At 44.2% G+C, this 25,683-nt stretch overlaps 1 protein-coding gene across 2 annotated transcripts; it reads left to right on the forward strand.

The window, feature by feature from the left end:
* Positions 1-25,432, forward strand: LOC137431410 (uncharacterized). Of its 2 annotated transcripts, XM_068122708.2 has the most exons (3): positions 1-30; positions 7,915-8,108; positions 19,133-25,432. In XM_068122708.2, the coding sequence occupies exon 3, from the start codon at positions 21,303-21,305 to the stop codon at positions 22,548-22,550; it is 1,248 nt and encodes a 415-aa protein (XP_067978809.2). In that variant the 5' UTR covers positions 1-30; positions 7,915-8,108; positions 19,133-21,302; the 3' UTR covers positions 22,551-25,432. The 2 variants fall into 2 exon arrangements, with proteins under 2 accessions (XP_067978809.2, XP_078638113.1); XM_078781987.1 differs by lacking the exon at positions 1-30 and having other exon boundaries at positions 7,540-8,108.
* Positions 25,433-25,683: the final 251 nt, after the last annotated feature.

A 25,683-nucleotide genomic window follows, 5' to 3' on the forward strand; every position in this document is an offset into this window, starting at 1 on the left:
CAACACTCGCCACCTGCGACTCTTCTGAAGGTAAGCCATGCGTTTAATTCACTTTATGATGCCAACCTTGGCTTTCATGATTATTACGCAAAATGTTGAATGATTTTTGGGTGTCTGCATTTATTCGGTAAGAGTGGAGAAAAATAGTCTATTTCAAATGATGGTCCAATGACGCGCACAGTGCAGTGAGTGAAAGTGAAAGAGTGAGAGCCAGAGACGTGGCTTGCACGTAGGCTATATTTTGTGCAGTGTGGGGGCACACTGCAGTGTGTGTGTGTGTGTGTGTGTGTGTGTGTGTGTGTGTTTGTGTGTGTGTGTGTGTGTATGTGTGTGTGTGTAAGAGAGAGAATTTGCAGCATGTTTTTAAATTGTAACTGGGTTGGTGTGTTGACTGTTGACGGCAAACTCTTATTATCAAGCATTTACATCATAGATTGAGTTCTCGAACGGCAGTTTGTGCCCCCCCCCCCCCCCACGGTTACCCTAATGCCCCCCGATTAGATTTGTTCTGACGCCGACTCTGCTCCCCATGGATGCCAACAAGCTTTGGGCAAATCTTTGGGGGCAAAGAAACAAAAAGAGCCAAAATTTTAAACCCATTGGTCGATTAAATATAAGATTCACGGCCTAGTATCTACGACAAAGAAATCAGGTGGGAGAAAAGAGAACAAAATGCGCTTATGAAGCTTCCTCTCATAGGACTAATAACAAGGGTGGGCACAAAAAGAGTTCAATATCTGGATAGCATTGTTTTTGCTCGTGTGCATGAAGGCCCTCCAGCTCCGCCTGTTTACCTGGGCTTCATCACACTCAGCTCGGCTCAATCACATCGAGCAGCAACCCACTCCCGTGATGGAAACAATGGCGCGGCCTGTGCGATGCGCACAGCCCATCGGCTAAAGAATCCTCCCAACCTGCCCGTGCCTGCGGCTTGCGCGGGCTTGTCCATGGCAGCATCTCTGCAGGATACGACGTCTTTCTCCATCATGGTCTCCTCTGCACAAAAGATCGGAAACTCTCTTGGCTCCGACTCTTGCTTTGTGTTCCCAGTGCCTGCAAATCCTGTTCAGGACTGGTGCTGCCATGGCTGGCACAAGATTTCGTGTTGGCAGAGTCCAAAGCAAGTTATATTTATTGATTTATGTATTTCCCTGCAAAAAACATCCAATGAAAAAGCCTCATGGCTAAGCAATAAACGGTATAATTAAGGACGGGAATGTCTTGTGAGGGGACTTGTGGTGGACTAATAATGTCTCGTCGTGGACTAATAATGACTTGTGGTGGACTAATAATGACTTGTCGTGGACTAATAATGACTTGTGGTGGACTAATAATGACTTGTGGTGGACTAATAATGTCTCGTCGTGGACTAATAATGACTTGTGGTGGACTAATAATGACTTGTCGTGGACTAATAATGACTTGTGGTGGACTAATAATGTCTTGTGGTGGACTAATAATGTCTCGTCGTGGACTAATAATGACTTGTGGTGGACTAATAATGACTTGTCGTGGACTAATAATGACTTGTGGTGGACTAATAATGACTTGTGGTGGACTAATAATGACTTGTGGTGGACTAATAATGTCTTATGGTGGACTAATAATGACTTGTGGTGGACTAATAATGTCTTGTGGTGGACTAATAATGTCTTGTGGTGGACTAATAATGTATTGTGGTGGACTAATAATGACTTGTGGTGGACTAATAATGTCTTGTGGTGGACTAATAATGACTTGTGGTGGACTAATAATGACTTGTGGTAGACTAATAATGACTTGTGGTGGACTAATAATGACTTGTGGTGGACTAATAATGACTTGTGGTGGACTAATAATGTCTTGTGGTAGACTAATAATGACTTGTGGTAGACTAATAATGTCTAGTGGTGGACTTATAATGTCTTGTGGTGGACTAATAATGACTTGTGGTAGACATAATGTCTTGTGGTGGACTTATAATGTCTTCTGGTGGACTAATAATGTCTTGTGGTGGACTAATAATGACTTGTGGTGGACTAATAATGACTTGTGGTGGACTAATAATGTCTAGTGGTGGACTTATAATGTCTTGTGGTGGACTAATAATGTCTTGTGGTGGACTAATAATGACTTGTGGTGGACTAATAATGACTTGTGGTGGACTAATAATGTCTTTTGGTGGACTAATAATGACTTGTGGTGGACTAATAATGACTTGTGGTGGACTAATAATGACTTGTGGTAGACTAATAATGTCTTGTGGTGGACTTATAATGTCTTGTGGTGGACTAATAATGACTTGTGGTGGACTAATAATGTCTTGTGGTGGACTAATAATGTCTTGTGGTGGACTAATAATGTCTTGTGGTGGACTAATAATGACTTGTGGTAGACTAATAATGTCTTGTGGTGGACTAATAATGTCTTGTGGTGGACTAATAATGTCTTGTGGTGGACTAATAATGTCTTGTGGTGGACTAATAATGTCTTGTGGTGGACTAATAATGTCTTGTGGTGGACTAATAATGACTTGTGGTAGACTAATAATGTCTTGTGGTGGACTAATAATGACTTGTGGTGGATTAATAATGACTTGTGGTGGACTAATAATGTCTTGTGGTGGACTTATAATGTCTTGTGGTGGACTAATAATGACTTGTGGTGGACTAATAATGTCTTGTGGTGGACTAATAATGTCTTTTGGTGGACTAATAATGTCTTTTGTTGGACTAATAATGTCTTGTGGTGGACTAATAATGTCTTGTGGTCGACTAATAATGTCTTGTGGTGGACTAATAATGTCTTGTGGTCGACTAATAATGTCTTGTGGTCGACTAATAATGTCTTGTGGTGGACTAATAATGCCTTGTGGTGGACTAATAATGTCTTGTGGTCGACTAATAATGTCTTGTGGTGGACTAATAATGACTTGCAGTGGACTAATAATGTCTTGTCGTCGGACCTGCAGCAACATTTTGTGCACGAAGCGAGTGCAGGATCCCGCGAGTATAAAGTGGGCGAAAGCCAAAACAAGGCATAATGAATATCATTAAGAAATCTGACAGCATTGCTTGCTCGTTAAGTAAAAATTACGGCATTCATATCAATAAATACAGAGCACTCTAAACGCGTGCATTTACATTCGTGGTAATTGCAAAGAATTGCAGATGTGCTTGCAACGGCAGAGGCTCAACCGGCTTGCTTTGTGCCAGGCGAGGATGTGACAGAGTTTTCTGGTTCAACATCCTCGTCTGTCCTACTCTAATTCTGCCCTTGCTTCATGTCACAGAGATAGCAAAACACTTGCTTCAATATTTTTTGCTCTGCTGTGAACATTTACAATATTATTGATCATCAGTGGAATCTCGCACCAAGAAGCCGAGTCTCAGGGTCTCTTTCTTACGCACATTGGGAAGAGTTGTGCCCATGTGGTTGTTTACTGGCTATGTTCTGGTTTTGCTCCTCCTGACCTCTCACCTCTCCTCTGAACCTTTGCCCGGCCAAGTCGCCACACATTCTACATAAATCCTTCCCTTGTTTGCATCCCCATTGAAATGAAGACTTGTTTTTCTGATCTCGAATGGTCTTCTTGAATCCGTTGTCTTGACCTCTTTCTTCCCTCCCTCCATGATTTCAAGTCTGCTGTTCACCATCCCCACATGGTCTCTCCTGCTTCCACTCCTGTTCTTTGCTGCATATGCAGAGCACCTGTTCCCAACCTTCTTCTGTGATTGTGCAGTTGTGTATCCGTTTGTTGTCCCGCAGTTTTTCCTTTGCCCCCAATTTTTTTCCTGTTCATCCATTGCCGCCTGTTGTTCTGAGCATCCATGAGCCTAGTCTATAAAATAATTGCTTTAGGAGCATGCATCCAACTCTGACTAAATATTCGTCATGTTGTTGTTCTGAAGCTATCCTAATACTTCCAGCCTTAGACTTTCTCGAGTTTTTGATGGTAAGATAGCGAAGCAGGTTGTTTGGCCTATGTTGGCCTATGTTGGACTTTTTGGCCCATGATGACCTTAAAAATAATTGGTGATTGAATTGATTTACCTGATAGGAAAAGCCTCTTGAAATTTCAAGTCAATCGAATGAAAATTGAGGATTTTAGAAATTCCACCTTAAGTTATTGACCTTTGGCCTATATTGACCTTGAAAAGAGGTGAAGGAATACCGTCAGATCATATCCAGTTGTGGTCAAGAAGTCTTTCAAAATATTTTCCCTTAACATCAAAGTGATAAGATGTTGATGATGTCTAAAGTACATACCCACAGCGTTATGGAACACCAAAAGTAATTCCTCCAATACGTGGGTTACAATAGGCAAACTTGAATACACTCCATGGGGATGGAAGACGAGCCATCAGATAACACCTGAGTGAGTCGTAGAGGCATCAGAGGTATCAATAAAGCAAAGAATCATTTCGGAACCTGTTTAAACAGGTTCCTTCACCACATGTGGCACATATGTGGGTATCAGAAAGTTGTCAGCAGTTAATTGTGATGATACATACCACAAAACTGCATCTAACCGTTTTTGTAGCTTTGTGTCATGTTCGATTCTAAATGCATATGGGCCATCTCAGATCACCCTCAGATTTACCACCATCTCAGATCACCCTCAGATTTACCACCATCTCAGATCACCCTCAGATTTACCACCATCACAGATCACCCTCAGATTTACCACCATCTCAGAGCACCCTCAGATTTACCACCATCTCAGATCACCCTCAGATTTACCACCATTTCAGATCACCCTCAGATTTACCACCGTCTCAGATCACCCTCAGATTTACCACCATCTCAGATCACCCTCAGATTTACAACCATTTCAGATCACCCTCAGATTTACCACCATCTCAGTTCACCCTCAGATTTACCACCATCTCAGTTCACCCTCAGATTTACCTCCATCTCAGATCACCCTCAGATTTACCTCCATCTCAGATCACCCTCAGATTTACCACCATCTCAGATCACTCTCAGATTTACCACCATCTCAGATCACCCTCAGGTTTACCACCATATCAGATCACCCTCAGGTTTACCACCATCTCAGATCACCCTCAGATTTACCACCATCTCAGATCACTCTCAGATTTACCACCATCTCAGATCACCCTCAGGTTTACCACCATCTCAGATCACCCTCAGATTTACCTCCATCTCAGATCACCCTCAGATTTACCACCATCTCAGATCACCCTCAGATTTACCACCATCTCAGATCACCCTCAGATTTACCACCATTTCAGATCACCCTCAGATTTACCACCGTCTCAGATCACCCTCAGATTTACCACCATCTCAGATCACCCTCAGATTTACAACCATTTCAGATCACCCTCAGATTTACCACCATCTCAGTTCACCCTCAGATTTACCACCATCTCAGATCACCCTCAGATTTACAACCATTTCAGATCACCCTCAGATTTACCACCATCTCAGTTCACCCTCAGATTTACCACCATCACAGATCACCCTCAGATTTACCACCATCTCAGATCACCCTCAGATTTACCACCATCTCAGATCACCCTCAGATTTACCACCATCACAGATCACCCTCAGATTTACCACCATCTCAGATCACCCTCAGATTTACCACCATCTCAGATCACCCTCAGGTTTACCACCATCTCAGATCACCCTCAGATTTACCACCATCTCAGATCACTCTCAGATTTACCAGCATCTCAGATCACCCTCAGATTTACCACCATCTCAGATCACTCTCAGATTTACCACCATCTCAGATCACCCTCAGGTTTACCACCATCTCAGATCACCCTCAGGTTTACCACCATCTCAGATCACCCTCAGATTTACCACCATCTCAGATCACCCTCAGATTTACCACCATCTCAGATCACTCTCAGATTTACCACCATCTCAGATCACCCTCAGGTTTACCACCATCTCAGATCACCCTCAGGTTTACCACCATCTCAGATCACCCTCAGATTTACCACCATCTCAGATCACCCTCAGATTTACCACCATCTCAGATCACTCTCAGATTTACCACCATCTCAGATCACCCTCAGATTTACCACTATCTCAGATCACTCTCAGATTTACCACCGTCTCAGATCACCCTCAGATTTACCACCATCTCAGATCACCCTCAGGTTTACCACCATCTCAGATCACTCTCAGGTTTACCACCATCTCAGATCACCCTCAGATTTACCACCATCTCAGATCACCCTCAGATTTACCACCATCTCAGATCACTCTCAGGTTTACCACCATCTCAGATCACCCTCAGGTTTACCACCATCTCAGATCACCCTCAGGTTTACCACCATCTTAGATCACCCTCAGATTTACCACCATATCAGATCACCCAACCCTCCCGCCCTCTGCCCCCCCCCCCCCATGTACACCAATGATCTTATTGACCCCCATTAACCCTCTCTAAACCCACCAAAGGTGTTTGTTTTCACCCCTGTGTGTTTGATTGTCTGTCTGTGAACAGGATATCTCAAAAACTTGTGGACGGATTCGAACAAAATTTGGTGGGGAGGTGGGGTGTCTGAAGAGGACGAAATGATTACATTTTGGTGAAAATCCGCAACCAGATCTGGAGCCAATACATTTTTTTTCGTGATTCTTCACCATTGAGAGATGGGGGCAGGGTCAAAACGATATATAGCAGGATATCTCAAAAAACTTTGGATGGATTTGGATGAAACTTGGTGGAGAGGTTGTGTGTGTGTGACAAGGAAGAATTGATTTGATTTTGGTGAAGATCCGAATATGGAACTAGATCCAAGAATTTTTAAGTGATTCTTCACCATTGAGTGATCGGGCTAAAAACGATACCTACCATGATATTTCAAATTCTTGTGGATGGAATCGGACGAAACCTGGTGGAAGAGTTGGACAGGTGACACGAACGAGTGGATTCGATTTCAGTTCAGGTCCGAATCCAGATCCGGCCTATCAGTGGAACACAAAACGTAACCTGTTCAGCCTGGCGGAGGTATGCTCTCTACCGAGGTCGTTCTAGTTTCGTTGTCTTATGTCGTGATTCGTTCAGTGTTGTAGCTCCTCCATGAGCCTCGACTCGGTATAAACGAAAAATGCAGATATAAGGAGCACATCACTCTCCGGGAGAGGTGCTCCAAACGAAATGAGTCACGACATAATGGTTATCCTAAAGGGTTAACTCACTGTAATTGTACTGGATGTTATAGCTCGCGAGAATTATCCTTTCCTATTTACTTTGAGACATCTTGGAGGAAACGAGCCATTAAATTGTATATAACACACGCGTTTCATGCTCTCTGCGCAGTTTAAAATAAATATTGCAATTAAATAAGCAGTCTGCTTGAGCTCTCGGGCCGGCCTGGTGTGCCACCTTACGCAAAGGATGGGGAAGACGAATGGTTGTTGCTTCACGGGCCACAGCTTTTAGCTGAAAATTAGTGCTCCGAGGCACATAAAAAAATTGGCCTTTGGAACTCTCATGGAATGAATAATTTATGAACTCGAGGAGTTAACGGTCCAATCGCCGCCTCCGTGGGCCATTAGTACTATTAGGAGCAAACGCGGCATTTTATTTTACTTCTGTCTGTCTCCGGCACTCATTCTTGCAGCAAAAATGGAGAAGTTATTGTGGAGTGCTGAACGAGCCTGCTTGCTTTTCTGCACCGCCATACACTATAGTTGGTGCTAACTCCGCCTTCGCTTTCCTCTCACCTGGATACCCCTAACCATGCCAATCGGACGTTATCAAAGTTTAAATGCCGCATCCAGAATCATAACAGACGAAAACTTTGCGAAAACACGAAAAAACGTTGTATCGAGTGTTACCTTTTTTTTCATTTTTTTTTTGGGGGATGTCCATTTCGGATTCTCTTCCGTGATGATTAGCTTCTCCCATTCGTACCCCAGATATATGCTGACTCTGTTATGCCATAGGCCCATAACCCACACATACGGACCAACATGTGCGCCGCTGTCGCTCATGGGTGCGCGTTGCCCTCCCTGAGACTTCTCTCCTGGGTTACCTGACTGCTCTGCACAATGACCAGGTGCACCTGGATGCTTTGTACAATTCCTTGGCTTTCATGCTCGATGCAAAGCATTTGTCTCCTCTACTGTTGGGCCTCCAGGTACGTCAGCTTTATGCATTTCATCAGCCGCTTGGAGCTTTACAAAAATGGTTGTTTCATTTGCAATACAATATATTAAAACAATTGACAATATAATTTTTTTTTAAATAGAACAACACTCGGTAGAGAGCATACCTCTGCTAGGCTGAACAGCTTGTGTTTTGTATCGTATTGATAGGCCAGATCAGGATTCTGGCCTGAACCAAAATCTAATCGCTAGTTCTTGTCACCAACCAACTCATCCACCTTGTGTCGTCCGATTCCATCCACAAGTTTTTGAAATATATCGTTTTTGGCCCGAACACTCAATGGTGAAAAATCATTTCAAAAAAATTATCTGATTCGAATCCTGAATTGAATCTTCACCCAAAACTGGATCGTTTCTTCCTTGTCACACACCCAACCTGTCCACCAAGTTTCATCCAAATTCGTCCACAACTTTTTGAGCTATCCTGTTCACAAGCAACCAGACAGACAGACCGACAGACAAACAATAAATACTGCATGTCGTGCATAGCAAAATCCCTAAAATCCCTTAAATAAGTTGTTGACCTTTGGACTATGTTGACCTTTTCTCATATGTTGACCTCAAAAATTATTGGTGGTTGAATTCAATGATGCAGTATGCAAATCCTGTTCAAATTTTAAGTCAATCAGAGAAAATTGACGATTTTAGAAATTTGGCCTATCTTGACCTTTTGACCTCAAAAATAATTGGTGGTTGAATTTAATGAATGGAAATGCAAATTCAATCAGATGAAAATTGAGGAGTTTAGAAATGACACCAAATTTGTTGACTTTTGGCCTATGTTGACCTTTTGGCCTATGTTGACCATTTGGCCTATGTTGACCATTTGGCCTATGTTGACCTTTTGGCCTATGTTGACCTCAAAAATAATTGGTGATTCAATTGATTTACCTGATAGGAAAAGCCTCTTGAAATTTCAAGGCAATCAAATGAAAATTGAGGATTTTAGCATTTCCACCTTAAGTTGTTGACCTTTGGCCTATATTGACCTTTTGACCTCAAAATCAATAGACTTCTTCCTTATGACGAACCCTACCATTTGGTGAAGTTTCGTAAAGATCGGTTTAAAATTGTGACCTCTAGGCGATTAACATACATGTAGACAAACAGATGGAACTAGAACGGGCACTCGGTAGAGCGCATACCTTCGCCGCAGCTACTGTTCTGTACTTGGCATGGGAGTGTAGGGAACAGAACAGTGAACAGTTTGGTGCTGATTTCATGCAAATCGGATAAGAATTGACCGAGTTATGACAAAAAACGCACATTTTGCAAGGTCGTGACCCCCCTGACCTTTGACCCCCAACCGCTAACAAGGGTAATGTCTTCACTGGGTCATGTCGTATATCACAAGATCGGGCATTGAATTCTGAACATTTTGGCATTAGTTGCATGCCAATTGGATAAAAATTGACCGCGCTATGGTAAAAATACGATTTTGACCTTTTCGTGACCTTGACCTTGACCTTTGACCCGATTGCTCCCAAAATCTAATCAAATGTGTCCCGTATAATAACCAATCATCCCACCAAATTTCATGCAATTCGGTTGAATACTTTTTGAGTTATGCGAATAACATACACACACACACACACACAGACATACAAATAAATACACAGCGATCAAAACATAACCTTCCGCTTTTGCGAAGGTAATAAGGCACAAGACCAATCAATATCCTGGAAAAATCGTCGATTTTCGCAAGTACCAAACAGACAGGAGTGAAAACATAACCTCCATCCATCTTTGGTGTTGGAGGTAACCATATGTTTACCTTCGCAAAAGCGGAAGGTTATGTTTTGATCGCTGTGTATTTATTTGTATGTCTGTGTGTGTGTGTGTATGTTATTCGCATAACTCAAAAAGTATTCAACCGAATTGCATGAAATTTGGTGGGATGATTGGTTATTATACGGGACACATTTGATTAGATTTTGGGAGCAATCGGGTCAAAGGTCAAGGTCAAGGTCACGAAAAGGTCAAAATCGTATTTTTGTTGTTCTGTTCCCTACACTCCCATGCCAAGTACAGAACAGTAGCTGCGGCGAAGGTATGCGCTCTACCGAGTGCCCGTTCTAGTTACTTATGGTTTGATTTACATGTGAAACTGGTCCACAAATTGTAGTCGACTCTTATTTCCCTCATGAACTACTGCGTTTGAAAAGGGACTCCCATATAAAATCCTCAGACTGCATATAATTGTTTTTTCGAGCCATTTGTTTAATATCGGTGGTAACCCCTGAAACAACGGATTTTATGAATGAAATGTTCATTGATCATCCTGACGTTTGAAGCATTTACCTTTCGCTAGAGCAAAGAAAGCATTGGCACTTTTGAAGGCCTGTGGAAGCAATTCGGCCTACTGAGTTCAAACATTATGCCTTGTCATGTGAAGAGTTTTCTGTGGAAAACATCTGTAAAGATTCTGTCTGTAAAGATTGAGGGGTAATAAAGGGAGAGCATGTTATATCAACTTCACCAGTCTGGATGAAGGTGACCAGTTATTGGATGAAAGATGCAGGTCGGAGGGTTCAGCTCAGTTTGTCTGTCTGTCTGCTTGTTTGTCTTTGAGCAGGATATCTCAAGAAGTTATCGACGTATGTTTGATGTTTGCCTCTTGACATCAAGTTTATATGGGAAGTACTTTTTAAAATAGCTGCTCCATTATTACCTCCGCCACCAAAGGTGGATGGATAGATGTTATGTTTTCACCCCTGTCTGTTTTAGTCCCCCGTCGCTCAGCGGAGCGAAAGGGGGACTATGGCTTTCCCCTCCGTCCGTGTGTCCGTCCGTCCGTCCGTCCGTGCGTGCGTGCGTGCGTAAGCGAAGGACCGCATTCGAATTTGGTGTGTGGGTGCAACCCACGTCAAAATCCAAGATGGCCGCCGCCATGTATGTCTGATGCCATGTATGTCTGAACCTTGTAACCTGCATATCTTGAAAAATAAGCGAAGTACCAACTTCTAATCTGGTATGTGGGTGTATCTAGGCATAAGGAAGAACGCTATTGAAAATTGTGGCGCCACGTCAAAATCCAAGATGGCCGCCGCCATGTATGTCTGAACCTTGTGAGATGAATATCTTGAAAAATAAGCGAAGTACCAACTTCTAATTTGGTGTGTGGGTGTATCTAGGCATAAGGAAGAACGCTATTGAAAATTGTGGCGCCACGTCAAAATCCAAGATGGCCGCCGCCATGTATGTCTGAACCTTGTAACCTGCATATCTTGAAAAATAAGCGAAGTACCAACTTCTAATTTGGTGTGTGGGTGTATCTCGGCATAAGGAAGAAAGCTGTTGAAAATTGGGTCGCCACGTCAAAATCCAAGATGGCCGCCACCATATATATGTCTGAAACTTGTGAGCGAAATATCTCGAAAAATAAGCGAAGTACCAACGTCTAATCTGGTGTGTGGGTGTATCTAGGCACAAGGAAGAACGCTGTTTAAAATCGGGTCGCCACGTCATAAGCCAAGATGGCCGCCGCCATGTATGTCTGAAACTTGTGAGATGAATATCTTGAAAAATAAGCAAAGTACCAACTTATAATCTGGTGAGTAGGTGTATCTAGGCATAAGGAAGAAGGCTTTTGAAAATTGGGTCGCCACGTCAAAATTCAAGATGGCCGCCACCATATATATGTCTGAACCTTGTGAGCGAAATATCTTGAAAAATAAGCGAAGTACCAACTTATAGTCTGGTGTGTGGGTGTATCTAGGCACAAGCAAGAACGCTGTTTAAAATTGGGTTGCCACGTCAAAATCCAAGATGGCCGCCGCCATGTATGTCTGATGCCATGTATGTCTGAACCGTGTAACCTGCATATCTTGAAAAATAAGCGAAGTACCAACTTCTAATTTGGTGTGTGGGTGTACCTCGGCATAAGGAAGACCGCCATTGTAAAGTGGGTCGCCACGTCAAAATCCAGGACGGCCGCCACCATATATATGTCTGACCCTTGTGAGCGAAATATCATATCATAGCATGTTTTCTGCGTGTTCCACTTTGTCGACTCACATCACTTCCCCGACGGGGGACCTAGGCGTAACGCTTGTTCCGTTTGTCTGTCCGTTTGTGAAGAAAATATGTCAAAAAGTTGTGGTTGGATTCGGCCGAAATTTGGCAGAGATGTAGCGTATGTGACGAGGACAATTACATTTTGGTGAAGATCCGGATTCGGATCCGATTACGATAATTTTTTAAGTGATTCTTCACCATTGGGAGATGGGGCTAAAAACGATACATAGCAGGATATCTCAAAAAGTTTTGGATGGATTCGGACGAAATTTGGCAGAGATGTAGCGTATGTGACAAGGACAATTACATTTTGGTGAAGATCCGGATTCGGATCCGATTACTATAATTTTTAAAAAGTGATTCTTCACCATTGGGAGATGGGGCCAAAATTGATACATAGCAGGATATCTCAAAAAGTTTTGGACGGATTCGGACGACATTTGGCAGAGATGTAGCGTATGTGACAATGACTAAATTATTAGGTTTTGGTAAAGATTCGGATCCGGCTACTAGAATTTTTAAAGTGATTCTTCACCATTGGGAGATCGGGCCAAAAACGATACATAGCAGGATATCTCAAAAAGTTGTGGATGGATTTGGACGAAACTTGGTGGACCGGTTGTGTTGTGTGACAAGAACGATTAGATTCGATTTTGGTGAAGATCCGGATCCGTATCCAGCTGGTATAATTTTTAAATGATTCTTCACCATTGAGTGATATGGCCAACCAGGTGGAGGTATATGCACTCTCCTGAGTGCCGGTCTAGTTATTATTGTTTATGGAGTCATTTCTCTTTGGCAGCTGGCTGCTTGCTGTCTAGCTCGCTCTATTATTTCCATTAGTCCATATTTTCCAGTGTACTTGCAAGTTTCAAATGCAATCTCTCTCTCCGAAAGGACCGTCTGCGAAACCCTCCCACCTACTTTCTTTAAAGCAATCCTCTTGAATATGTCACTCAAACTCTTGGGTCTCACTATCAGCCATGATATTTCGTGAGCAAGCCACATTTCAAAGTTGTCCGCTAAAGCCAGTCACTGACTGGACATCTTCCTTCGTGCGAGTCCTTCCTTGGCACAGATGAACTCTTGTCTTCCCCTCCAAAGCCTTCATTTGCAGCTTCATGGAATACGGCTCTCCACTCTGGACTGGTGTCCCTGCCTCACAACATGCTCAGCTTAACGCCATTAAAATCAAGATGCCATTATTGGAATATCCCGCGATGAAGCTGAGCATGGTGTGAGGCAGGGTCACTGTCCAAATTTCCAGTTTTTCCTTCCTGAAAGTTTGCTCCTGTATCCATAGTGTCCACCCTCTGCATATTCCCCATCCCTTATCGTTATTTGCATCACTTTTTGTCCATGTCCCTCATCCCTTTTTGTCCTTGCATTGCTGTTGGTGTTTCCCTCATTTTCTTTCTGCTGTTCCTTTTGTTTTCTTGCGTCTTTATCCGGTCTGTGTTGTAGCTCTTCCATGAGCCTTGACTTTGTATACAGAAAAAGAGAGATAAAGGCCATGCTCATTTTGGAAGATATCTTTTTATTTGTATTGGTCATAAAAACGATTTCCTTTGTGCTTTGTGCAGAATACACAGTCCTTGAGGATGATTTTCTTCTCCGTACTCCAGCTGCGCATTTTTAGGCTTATTTTGTTAGTCCAGGGTATAGGTTGTCTTGTTGTTCAGGTAGGCAGCACTTTTCTTTTTGCTCTGTTTCAGGGTGATGCATCTTGGTGAGGGTAAAATAGTCTTCTCTGGATAAGATGCTTAGGTTATTCATTTGGGGCCCACATTCTGACTGCTTCATGTGGCTGAACAGACTTAGGTCTGTGTCCTTTTTACCTCTCTTTTGAAATTTCGAGTTCAGAGGTTTACCCTTCATTCAGGAGGTTTTTTTTTTTTGGTTTTTTTTTTTGGTATACTGAATCGAGGCTCGTGAAAGAGCTAACATTTATTTCACAAACAAATCAACCAGACAAACAAAATATATAAAAAGAGGGAGCGGAAGACAAGATGGGGAGAGAAGGGGAAGCACACAAACACAACATTTGAGAGCAGGGAGAAGTGTGGGAGGGAGAGGGCTTGGGGGGAGGAGGCGTGGGAAGGGGGGGAGGGGAGAGGTATAAAACACAAGGAGACCAAGGACTTCCAGGACAAGTTGGTATTTCAAAAGAAAGTGTAGGATTTTGGGTGAAATTAGTGGGGGTAGAAAAGATCAAGGTTTTGGATGGGGGAAGATAAGAGATGGTGGTGAACAGCTGTTTTAAAGACCTGGAGGGTGGAGTGGGATTGAAGAGAGTGAGGAAGCTTGTTCCAGAGGCGGGAGAAAAGAGGGATGAAGGAGTGAAGGTGAGCAGAAAGTCTTGATTTTGGCAGTTTAACCAGAAGAGGGTTGCAGGCAGATCTTGTGCAACCTGTAGGAATATTTGGGGGACAGAGCCCAGAGAGAGCTGGGGGGGCAAGGCCAGAGAGGAGCCGGTAGAAGACAGAAAGACCACCAACCTGCCTGCGGTGAGTGAGTGAAAGGCCCTTGGAGTTAGCTTCATCGCAGGAGATTCCAATGATTCTGAACGCTTTGGTTTCAACAGCGTGAAGACGAGCTAGGTGTGAGGCAGGAGCACCAGACCAGAGGGGAGAGCAGTATTCCATAGCGCTGTGGATGAAAGCCTTGTAAGTGGTGAGGAGCTCAGGTGTACCAAGGAAGGACTTCGCACGACGGAGGATGCCCAGTCGGCGACTGGCTTTGGAGGCCAGATTTGAAATGTGGTTTTCCCAGGAAAGATCATGGCAGATAGTGAGACCCAAAAGCTTGAGTGACAGAACTTCTTGGAGAGGATTATTCAGAAAGTGGATGGGAGGGTTGTCCAGTCGGTGTTTTCGGAGAGACATCGCAAGGGTGTGAAATTTGTCAGGATTGAAAGACATGTTCCACTTGTTTGCCCAGTCTGTGATTTTGTCCAGGTCTGCAGAGAGTGAGGAGGCTGCAGACTGCCGATCTGAGGGATGAGGAATGGAGCGACAGAGAGTAGAGTCGTCAGCAAAGAGATAGAGAGGATTTTCAAGAGAGTCAGAGAGATCATTGATGAAGACCAGAAAAAGCACAAGGCCCAGAACACTGCCTTGGGGAACTCCAACCTGAACAGGAAGAGGAGATGAGAGAAACCCATTCAGGGCCACACGTTGACTACGACTAGAGAGGAAGTCCACCAGCCATGCGTGGAGATTTTCATGGATACCAAAGGAGGAGAGTTTGGTGAGCAGAGCGGGGTTCCAGACCGTATCGAAGGCACGTGAAATGTCAAGGGAGACGGCTCTAATTTCCTGTTTGGCGTTGAGGACCTCCATCCATTGTTGAGAAAGCAGAAGCAGCATGTCCAGAGTAGAGTGACCAGGTCTGAAACCAAATTGATTGTCAGAGATCAAGCCATTGGAGAAGAGGAAAGATTTCATATCTGAAGCAATGATGGATTCCATGACTTTGCTGATAATTGGGAGAAGGCTGATTGGTCTGTAGTTGCTGGGATCTGTTTTTGCACCTTTTTTGTGCAAAGCGGTGATGTTGGCAGATTTCCAAGCAGATGGCAGATGACCTTGAGCAAAAGAGAGGGTGAAGGGAACAGAGAGGGAGTGAAAGAGCGGAAGAACATGATTTTAGGACCCGTGGGCTGATGCCGTCAGGACCAGTTGCAGAATCAGTCGAGTGTTGACAGAAACTTTCCACCTTGTCAGGAGGAAAGGACACAGAGTCCAGGAGCAGCTGGGTACGACTGGGTACGGTGGCTACAGAGAGGGATGGGTTTGGGACACAAGATTTAGAGGCAAACACAGAGTTGAGGCATTCAGCTTTTTCACGTGCGGAGTCAGCCGTGTAGCCGTTTGAGGTGAGGGAGGGGATGGAGGGGGAACAAAGACCAGAAACAGATTTGACCAGACGCCACCAGGATTTGGAAGAGGGAGACAGATAAGAGAGTTCGGTCTTGAGAACGGAGAGATATTGTTTCCTGGCTCTCCTGAGGGTGGACATACACTTGTTTCGGCCTTTGTGAAAGGAAATGAGATTTCCTTCCGTTGGATTTGCTTTCCAGGAGACGAAAGCAAGTTGTTTCTGGGCAACAGCCTCACCACAATATTCCGTGTACCATGGACGGGAGGAAGGGTATGACAACTGAAGAAGAGATGGGATAAATCTGTGCATGAGAGAGAGAGCAATTTTCTTTGGAAGAATTCCCAGGATGAGTTGATGTTAGAGGCGGTAGAGATGGGAGACCAGTCCAGATGATTGATGGCTGCTTCAAGACCGTGCCAGTTGGCCTGAGTGAAATGCCAGACTCGTCGACGCTGAGGAGGCTCTCTGAGAATGGTCAGAGAGATGTCCACTTTAACAAGCACATAATCAGATGAGCCGATTGGAGCAGAAGAAGAGCAGCAGACATTTTCAGGGAAGTTAGTCATAACCAAGTCCAGAAGAGAAGATGCTCCGTTGACTGAGATCCGGGTCGGGAAATTGACAGATTGTGTCAGTCCCAGTGAGTCGCAGAAGTCCTTTGCTGAATAGCCATGGCTGGTGAGAGAGGTACCCACACCCAGCCAACTGGCATGGTGACAATTGAAATCACCACATATGAGGAAGAGAGAGTTGGGATGGGTAGATAGAAGTTGGTCCATATTATCAGACAGCGAGATGTAGATGGATTCATCACTGTTTGGTGGATGGTACAACACACATGTGAACAAAAGGTGGGAGCGAAGGGGAAGCCGTAGCCAAAGGTATTCCTGGGGGTGAGGTGGAGAGAGGGCAGTGGAGGGCGAGTGAGGAAGATAATTTTTTTATAAAGATAGCAACCCCACCTCCAGGACGAGGCTCAGGTCTATCATACCTGAGGACGGAGTAACCTGGGAGAGATACAAAGGAATCAGAGACATCATGAACGAGGAAAGTTTATGTTAAGCAGATCACATCTGGTTTGTCAGAAGCAACCTGTATGGAGAGATCAGTCAAGTTTGAGCGAAGGCCCTGGATGTTTGAGGTCCATACCGTTACTGAAGAGGAAGGGGGAGCATCGGATACAGAACAGGGGGGGAGGGGAGGTATCTTACCGTACCGAGTACGGTAAGATGTGGAAGAGGAGGAAGAGGTAGGGAGAGCTGTTGAAGGTGTGTCAGAGATTTCAGAGATTTCAGAATAGCTTGGAGAAAGGGAAGAATGGGGCGGACAAAAGGTTTGATGGAGATTGGGTGAGGCACAGTGAGGTGTTATTTGAGGAGGGGGCAGAGCGAGGAAGAAGGCTGGGGGAGATGAAGGTGAAAGTTGGAAGGGGGAAGAAGCAGGGAGGATGCTTTGAGGAGGAGGGGTGAGAGGGGAGTCTATGAGGGGAGGAGCGAGGGAGGGTCTCGGAGGGGAGGGGTGTGGGGGGAGTTTAGGAGGGAGGGGAGGTATGGGGCAAGGGGGGAGATTTGAAAGGGATGGGTGATGGGGAAGATTTGGAGGGGAGGAGCAAGGGGGTAGATTTGGAGGGGAGGGGTGATGGGGAAGTTTTGGAGGGGAGGGGTGATGGGGACGTTTTGGAGGGAAGGGGTGATAGGGAAGATTTGGAGGGGAGGGGCAAGGGGGAAGATTTGAAAGGGATGGGTGATGTGGAAGATTTGGAGGGGAGGGGCAAGGGGGAATATTTGAAAGAGATGGGTAATGGGGAAGATTTGGAGGGGAGTGTTGATGGGGAAGTTTTGAAGGGGAGGGGGGATGGGGAAGTTTTGGAGGGAAGGGGGGATGGGGAAGATTTGCAGGGGAGGGGTGAGATTGGATTTTGAAAAGTGTATGATTCATGGGAAACGAACATTTTTTGCAAAATGAGTTTGAGACCTTCGAGTCAAAAATACGTTTGAGGACGCTGAAGGAGGGGTAGAGGGCTGGAGAGTTTCGGGAATGTAGAAAAGAGGAACTGTAAGAGATGGTATTTTTTTTTGGAATGAATAGATTTGGTGAGCAAGACGAAAGCATCCTTTTATAGGAGAAGAAGAAAAAGGTGTTATAATATATGACAGAATACAGTTCTTCAGGGGAGAGATTAAACATTTCTAACCACGTGATCGCGTGATCACGAACAACGTGAACGAAGAACGAATGAACAAATAAGAACAACAAATAAACGAATTTTAACTGAGAAGGAAATATTTTTTTTGGGGTTTTTTTTTTTTGAGTAGAGATATTAAACAAGGAAGTATGGTGTGAACGACTGGGACGAAACAGAGAATGAAAGTAATTGCAGCGCATTCGACGAATCGCTGAGAGAAAACAAAACCACAAGGTCGGAGACGGTAGCCTAAGCCTATTAGTACTAGTACTTGGCCTCAGAATACGCGACACGAATTAACCGACGATTGTGCATACATGTACGAAAAATTAACACCGAAAATTTTCCGAAAGACACGCTAAAGGTACACACACCGAAAGATAGATACAGTCTCGACAAAAACACAATTGTGAAAAAAATACTTAGCTTCGAAAGCGTGAGCGCATGGAACAGCTTCGAAAAACGTGACCTCCAATCTAGCGCATGCGCATAATCCAATGTATCACGATGATCGTTGGGTAATTTTCACTTGCAGTTAGTAATGTAGATCTCCCTAAGGGTTTTAGAGTCTTGCCTGTTTGACGGGGTCACCAATGATAATTGGGGGAGTCGTGCAAAGAGCTGCATGCTTCTTTTTTGCCTTACCCCCCACTAATTTAACAGATTAACGTTCATTGAGGATTTGAATTATGGTTGTAGGTGTTTCAGTAGTGTTTGGGGGGTCGGGTCGGGGACACACACTGGAGTGTCATCCTTGTCGTGCTGAGAATGCCCGTTGTGCCGTTTGTGGTGTTACAGTGGAACTGTCATAAACCACAGCATCTAATTTTGTTCTTCCTAACTTACTTCCTACTTTTGAACAAATTAGTTTGGAAATTAAGCACATGCATTTTCAATTTGTTGTTTTCCCAGGAACTGAGTTGTGTGCCTTTTGACCTTCCATGTTGTTCAGTGGCTATAAACGAATGGACCATGACACCATTAGCCCTGATCGGCCTGTGTCCACACCCTGATACTCAAGGACTCGCTTCAGATGGTTGTGAAAAAACGTCGGAAGACGTGTCCTGCAATGCGGACAACCACACCAAATATTTAGAGAGAGCTAATGCATGATGTAAAAAAACGGCTCACTCTGTAAACGTTGGCAAACCAATGATGTGCCAGTGTCACCGAGTGAAGATGACATTGAATAAGAAAAATCAGCCGCGGGTTTCAGTTGCAGACACATTGTGAGTGACTGTCTTGCTGAGTCTAGGCAGAACACAGTAGGTGGACCACATTTTTCCAGACTATCTTGCATAGTCCAAGGAACTGCCAAAATCAAGACTTTCTATTCACCACTCTCTATTCACCTTCACTCTTTCATTCCTCTTTTCTCCCACCTCTGGAACAAACTCCCTCACTCTCTTCAATCCCACTCCTCCCTCCAGGTCTTTAAAACAGCTGTTCACCACCATCTCTTATCTTCCCCCATCCAAAACCTTGATCTTTTCTACCCCCGTTAATTCACCCCAAATCCACTTTTTTGAAATACCGACTTCTTTCCTGGAAGTCCTAGCAGTGTCCATGTGTGTCCATTTTTAGTGTCTATTTTAGTGTCCATTGTCCATCAAAATCCTTTTAACTGTTTATTTGGTAGTTTTTACAATGAAGGAAACACGTATCGGGAGTACTTACGAAATTTCGATTGTGAATGTGACAGCTCTGAGGTGTCTTTCGCTTCGCATCGCAGTGGCGGTGAGCACCAATATGGTGGCTGTAAGAATAAAATCTGGGTTCAAGCCCCCTCACTACCCAAAGCCTTCAACCAGACATATTAACACGCTCCTCCCCCTTCATTCCTGTTCTTCAAAGCAAAGCGGTAAAAATTGTTGTATCGCCATTATATATGACGAGCAACGGTACCCGCCGTATGGCGGGTACCGTTGCTAGTTAGTATTAATATTGTTTGGTAATAATATTAACAATATGCGATTATCATTAATTTTGTGATTAAAAGCGTCTTTGGAAAAACGCCACGATAAATCTTCTTTGGAAATACGCCAAGATAAAGCCAATTTAACATTTATATACACCTCAACGTGCAACCCCATTGACGGCAACGGCGGGCAAACTCGCTCGGGGGGAGAAAACCCCCTTGGGGACGGGGGCAAATGAATGCGCTACAACCTCTATTGTGTAACCTTTTGTCATCCTGTCAAGTTTGGTTGAGATTGGATAAGTAACGACAGAATGTATTGGTGTAAAAAAAATCATTAGACAGACAGATAAAAATGGCGTACCATATTTTAGTATGACTAGCAACGGTACCCGCCGCCACACGGGCGGGCTTCAATTGGGAGGCCCAAATAAAAAGGCAAAATATCAGAAATTGAAGGCTTTTTTTATTTCAAACGATTCATATAAACATCCGTTAAATCATATCACACGCAAATCATCGAAATCTAAACAGTATCTCGCTAAAATTCACCAAATGTCCCACAGTGATCGATACACTATGATCGTGATTATCATTGTGATCGTGATCGTGAATCGTGATCGATAATCGTGTTCACAATCGCTATGTCGTATGTACTCCCGATAAGTGTTTCCTTCAGTTGAAATGGGTTAGAATTCTCTCAAGCAGGGATTCAACCCATGTCCTTATAAAAGGTCTTTGTCCGAGGTCACCGAGTTTGATCGGTGCAGCGATCGGTGCAGCCGTTGATGCGGCACCCGGGAAAACAACATCGTCACAATGAAAACATCGTCACAATGAACGTTAAGTGAACGCGAATGTTATGCGGTAGTCCAAACGTGAGAATGCTGGTGACCAAAGCTGAAATTGGGAAAACTAAATATAGTGGGGTGGCTAAAGTCCAAATTTAAGTGATATCGTGACACACTGGCCCAAAGGACCAAATTTGGCACAGTTCTACTTTAGGACCATACAAAACTTTTGAGAGGGGGCTGCCCGATTTTAGAGGCCCAGGTCAGGTCAAGGTCAAAGGTCAAATTATGTGTCTGTCATGTTTTTGCAATATCCAGCTTATATATAACCTAAAAAACTTGGTCTTAGTCACATAACCAACATATTTAGTCAATGAATCCACGAAGGGACTGCAACAACAACAACAACAACAACAACAACAACAAAATGCAACTTCACAAAAAAGACAACCTTGAGAAAGGCGACTTCATAACATGGGCTGCTCATCACGCTGATCGTCAACCAGATGTCACAGACCCACCTGGGATAAGTGCTCTCTTGCCCCTCTTCTATGAGAAGGCCGTAACGATGGCCATGGTGAAACATGGGATGGAAGTCCTGAAACTAATGATACAGACACGCAATCCCGGACAAATACCAGTGATGGTTGGGGATCAACCCATTTTTGCTTTAGCAAAATATGCACAGTGGAATTGGCCACAAACTCTTGGCGAGTCGCGATATATAATCATTCTGGGGGATCTACATACGGAAATGGCACTATGGAGGATGGTTGCAGACCTCCTGGAGGGATCCGGATGGTGTGCAGCTCTGAGTGAGGCTGGTGTTGCGACTGCTGGAACTGCAGACTCCTTCCTGAAGGTCGCACACCTAACAAGGACATGTCACGCACATCAGGTGACTGCAATGTCCCTGGCAAAACTGCAACGTGATGCGTTCAACACAATGTGCAATACACACGAGGAAAAAACGTTTGAAGACTGGAAAGAAAAAATGATACGAAACAGTCCAACTTTTGAATTCTGGGATAAAATCTTGCAGCTTGAACTGTTGGTACTCATCTTTATCCGATCACACAGAGAAAGGAACTTCGCCCTCTACATAGATGTGCTGGAAGCACTAGCGCCCTGGTTTTTCGTGCTAGATCACACCAACTATGCTCGCTGGCTACCGGTCCACATCAGGGATATGAAGGCCCTGCCAAATGAGATCAGAGATGAGTTAAAACAGAACTGGGTGTTCATGAAGACTAGCCGAAAATTCTCGAGCATGCCCCTCGACCAGGCACATGAACAAAATAACGAAACAGTGAAGGGATCAGGTGGAGCCATCGGTCTCACTGAAAATCCAGCTGCCCTGAAACGATGGATGGTGGCAGGTCCTGAGCAAGCCAGAATCCTCACAGAGTTTCACGAATTATATCACTCGTCAGAGCAACCCTCCCAAAGTCACATCCAGGGACATTCGATTCAGAAAACGTTCCAGAAACAGGTTAACGATATGTGCGATGCCATAGTGACAATGGGGAATCCATTCATGGAGACATCAAAGGAACTCATGACCCTGGACAAACATGATTGTGTGGATGATATGGTTGTCCAAGCACTGCACACGATGTAAATCGATGCCTGTACCAAGCCAGCATTTGGAGAGAGAGTCTGTAGCTCATCCTGCTGCACCAAATCCAGATGGCTTTGGGTGGACCAAAGCAGATACCGGGTGGCGTCCAACCTGGACAACCCTGTCAGCTGCTGCTCTTAGTTGTAGAGAACTACTCAAGTGCGGATGTAAGGCGACACCCACTTGTTCAAAGAATTGCACGTGCAGGAACGCAGGACTGCCATGCACAGGACTGTGTCTCTGTCACGGAAATTGTGAAGCATAAGTCATGCAGGCCGCGACCTCCTCTGTACTGGCCAATCCAGTATCCTCCCTCAGCGTATCGATGTACGTCAAAAACACCGATGCAAAAATGACCAACACATAATTTGACCTTTGACCTTCACCTGACCTTGAAATACAATATGGCAGCACCTGAGGATATTTTCCATAATACAAATGGATTCCTTGTCCTTAAAAATGATTATTTAGACACTGAGATAATGTTTCTATGACAGCTATGAGCTGGATATGGCAAAAACGTGACAAACACATAATTTGACCTTTGACCTTGACCTGACCTTGACCTGGACCTCGAAAATCGGGCAGCCCCCTCTCAAAAGTTTTGTATGGTCCTAAAGTATAACTGTGCCAAATTTAGTGCTTTGGGCCAGCGTGTCACGATCATTTCCATAAGCCACTCCACTAATAGCCTATTTTACTCCTGGAGATCCCAGGATTATCCACCCAAAATATCTTTGCGATCGGTTCAACAGTTTTTACGGTACCTTCGAACAGACAGACAGACAGACAGACGGACATTTGGTGAATTATAGTAAGATTTATGAAAAAGCACACCACTCCCTCCCAATTCCATCTCCCTATGCTGCACTGCCGTGTCGCCGGGTGCCGAAGGCATTCCAGCAATGTCGCGCGCTGGAGGATATGTTATTTATTTATTTAGCATGGGGGAGGTGTACTTTGAATGTATCTCTACATGCTATTATGAGCAAACCAACGAAATAAGAGTTCCACCTTAACCCTTTGACCCTCTCTGCAGAGTCTGTAATGCATTTTCCTTAAATTCCATTAAAGCATCCCAGAGGTTGCAGCTTTTGTGTCCACCCCAAGAGCTTACCCCCATGCACAAAGAAACGCTTGTCTGAGGGTACAGTTACACCAAGGATTTTGGGAATAAAAGTAGCAGCTGCATAGGGATAAACGATGACTTTTGCACAAAGCAAGAGGATTTCTTCCTCATAAACAGCCCGTTCGCTACTCTTACAGCATACATTGTTAAGATCCATCATCAAGACGCGCCAACATTCCGACCGCACGCTTCAGTCGGCCGTCGAAGTCCGATTCATATACTGTCACAACCTGTTACCCGACTACAGAATGCAATTAGGCTACGAGATTACATGACAACAGAGAAAGACACAGTTAGTTTGCACATGTACAAAAATTTTACTCTTTCAATGCACAGATGTAACTATATGGATACTTTACACTTTTCATGGAGCAGATGTAGACTAGTAGGCCCAATGCTTACGCCCATTGTGCATATAGAATACACGTAGACTGAACCACTGTATTAAAACACTTTCACACGATACTTAAAGTGGCACATATCGTGCACATACCATTATGACTGGTATTTGTTATGTACACACAAATGGCGATTTACTGTATTAATTTTTTTGGATCTCCCATCCCATATATTCCGTACTTGCCTCTCCTCTCTCCTCTCTCTCCTCTCTCTTCTCAAACTTACCTTCCTTCTTTCCATGCTCCCCACTCTCCTACCTTTCTTTCCTTCCTTATCTTATTTTTCTCAATTTCACTTGTTTATTTTTAACACTCCAACTTCACCCCGATGCTACCTCACTCCAATAAATACATGGCCCTTTGTCCAACCTGTCCAACACAATCTGCATGTACAATGAATGCAATGATCTTTGTAGACTTACTCTGCACGTACCATCAATTATTATCTGATCATTGGTACTGTGGATGTACCATTAGTACAATTATCTGATTTGTGTAAACTTACTCTGCACGTACCATCAATTATTATCTGATATGTGGATGTGGTGCTGTGGATGTACTATTAGTACACTTATCTGACCTGTGGTAGATACTGTGCGTGTACCATTAAGACACTTATGCGTGCTACGCATCATTGTCGGCAATCCCATTTACAAACTGGGTTCGTTGATGATCCGACCTTTTGCCGACATGGAAGCTAATTTTGAGTGACAATTACCACTCGAAAACAAAGATGCCGTGCCAGGGCGCTCGGTCTCGGAGAGAGGGGTCACCGTGGAGCCGGAGAGGCCCCGATAAGGACAAGTCCTTTGTGCGACATTGAATGGCTCTTGTTTCACGCAGGTGTGGGCTGCACGGTTAATTCGGTTTGTGAAACCACTTGGCATGGTAATCACAGCAACCACTGCTGAACGAGTGCATATCCAGGTAGGAGTAGCCATGTTGGTAATGGTATCGTGTGTGCCATCTCAGGATTTGAATTCTGACGTCAAAACTTCTCATTGTGTGGATGTGATGAGTGCTCTCTATATGCATGTATAATCCCATCCTCAAGTTGTGTGGAGAGCTTCCGAAGAAGGTTGGACCTCAGTGGAGCTTGGGGGAGCCGGAGAGGTTACAATTGGTGTCGACTTATGAAACATCCCATGAACAGTGCTTTGTTCTGCCAAGAGAGTCCAAAAAGAGAAACTGCCTCATTGAAGGTCTAAGCAAGCCCTCAGGAGGCATAAAAACTACATCATCATGTTATCTTTGCCAGTTAGCTTACAGCAAATGTCTTTGGTGCGCTTCATACTCGATATAATTTAATGAGGTATTGTTATTCACGGTGAGGAATAAACCGCAACATATATGCACTCGGGTCCTGATTTCTTATGACCCAGTAAACACCAGGTATGTCAAACGTGCATAACTTTAGGGTAGAAACACAGCATTGCCAGATAAACCTAATGTTAATCACAACCTTAACCCAAAACTAAACCCTCCGCACCCCCATCCTCCTCCCCGCAATCTAACAGACAACCTTAAAACTCACACTAAAGGTAACTCCAACCATAACCTCAACCTTGGCCCCAAACCTAATTCCACACCCAACCCAAAACCTAAT

The sequence above is a fragment of the Myxine glutinosa genome, chromosome 7 (genome assembly GCF_964187855.1).
Source record: "Myxine glutinosa chromosome 7, kmMyxGlut1.1, whole genome shotgun sequence".
NCBI lineage: Eukaryota > Metazoa > Chordata > Myxini > Myxiniformes > Myxinidae > Myxine > Myxine glutinosa.

What these genes read in the sequence shown, in the direction of transcription:
- LOC137431410 (XM_068122708.2), top strand. Translation starts at nt 21,303, where the DNA reads ATGAATCCACGAAGGGACTGCAACAACAACAACAACAACAACAACAAC.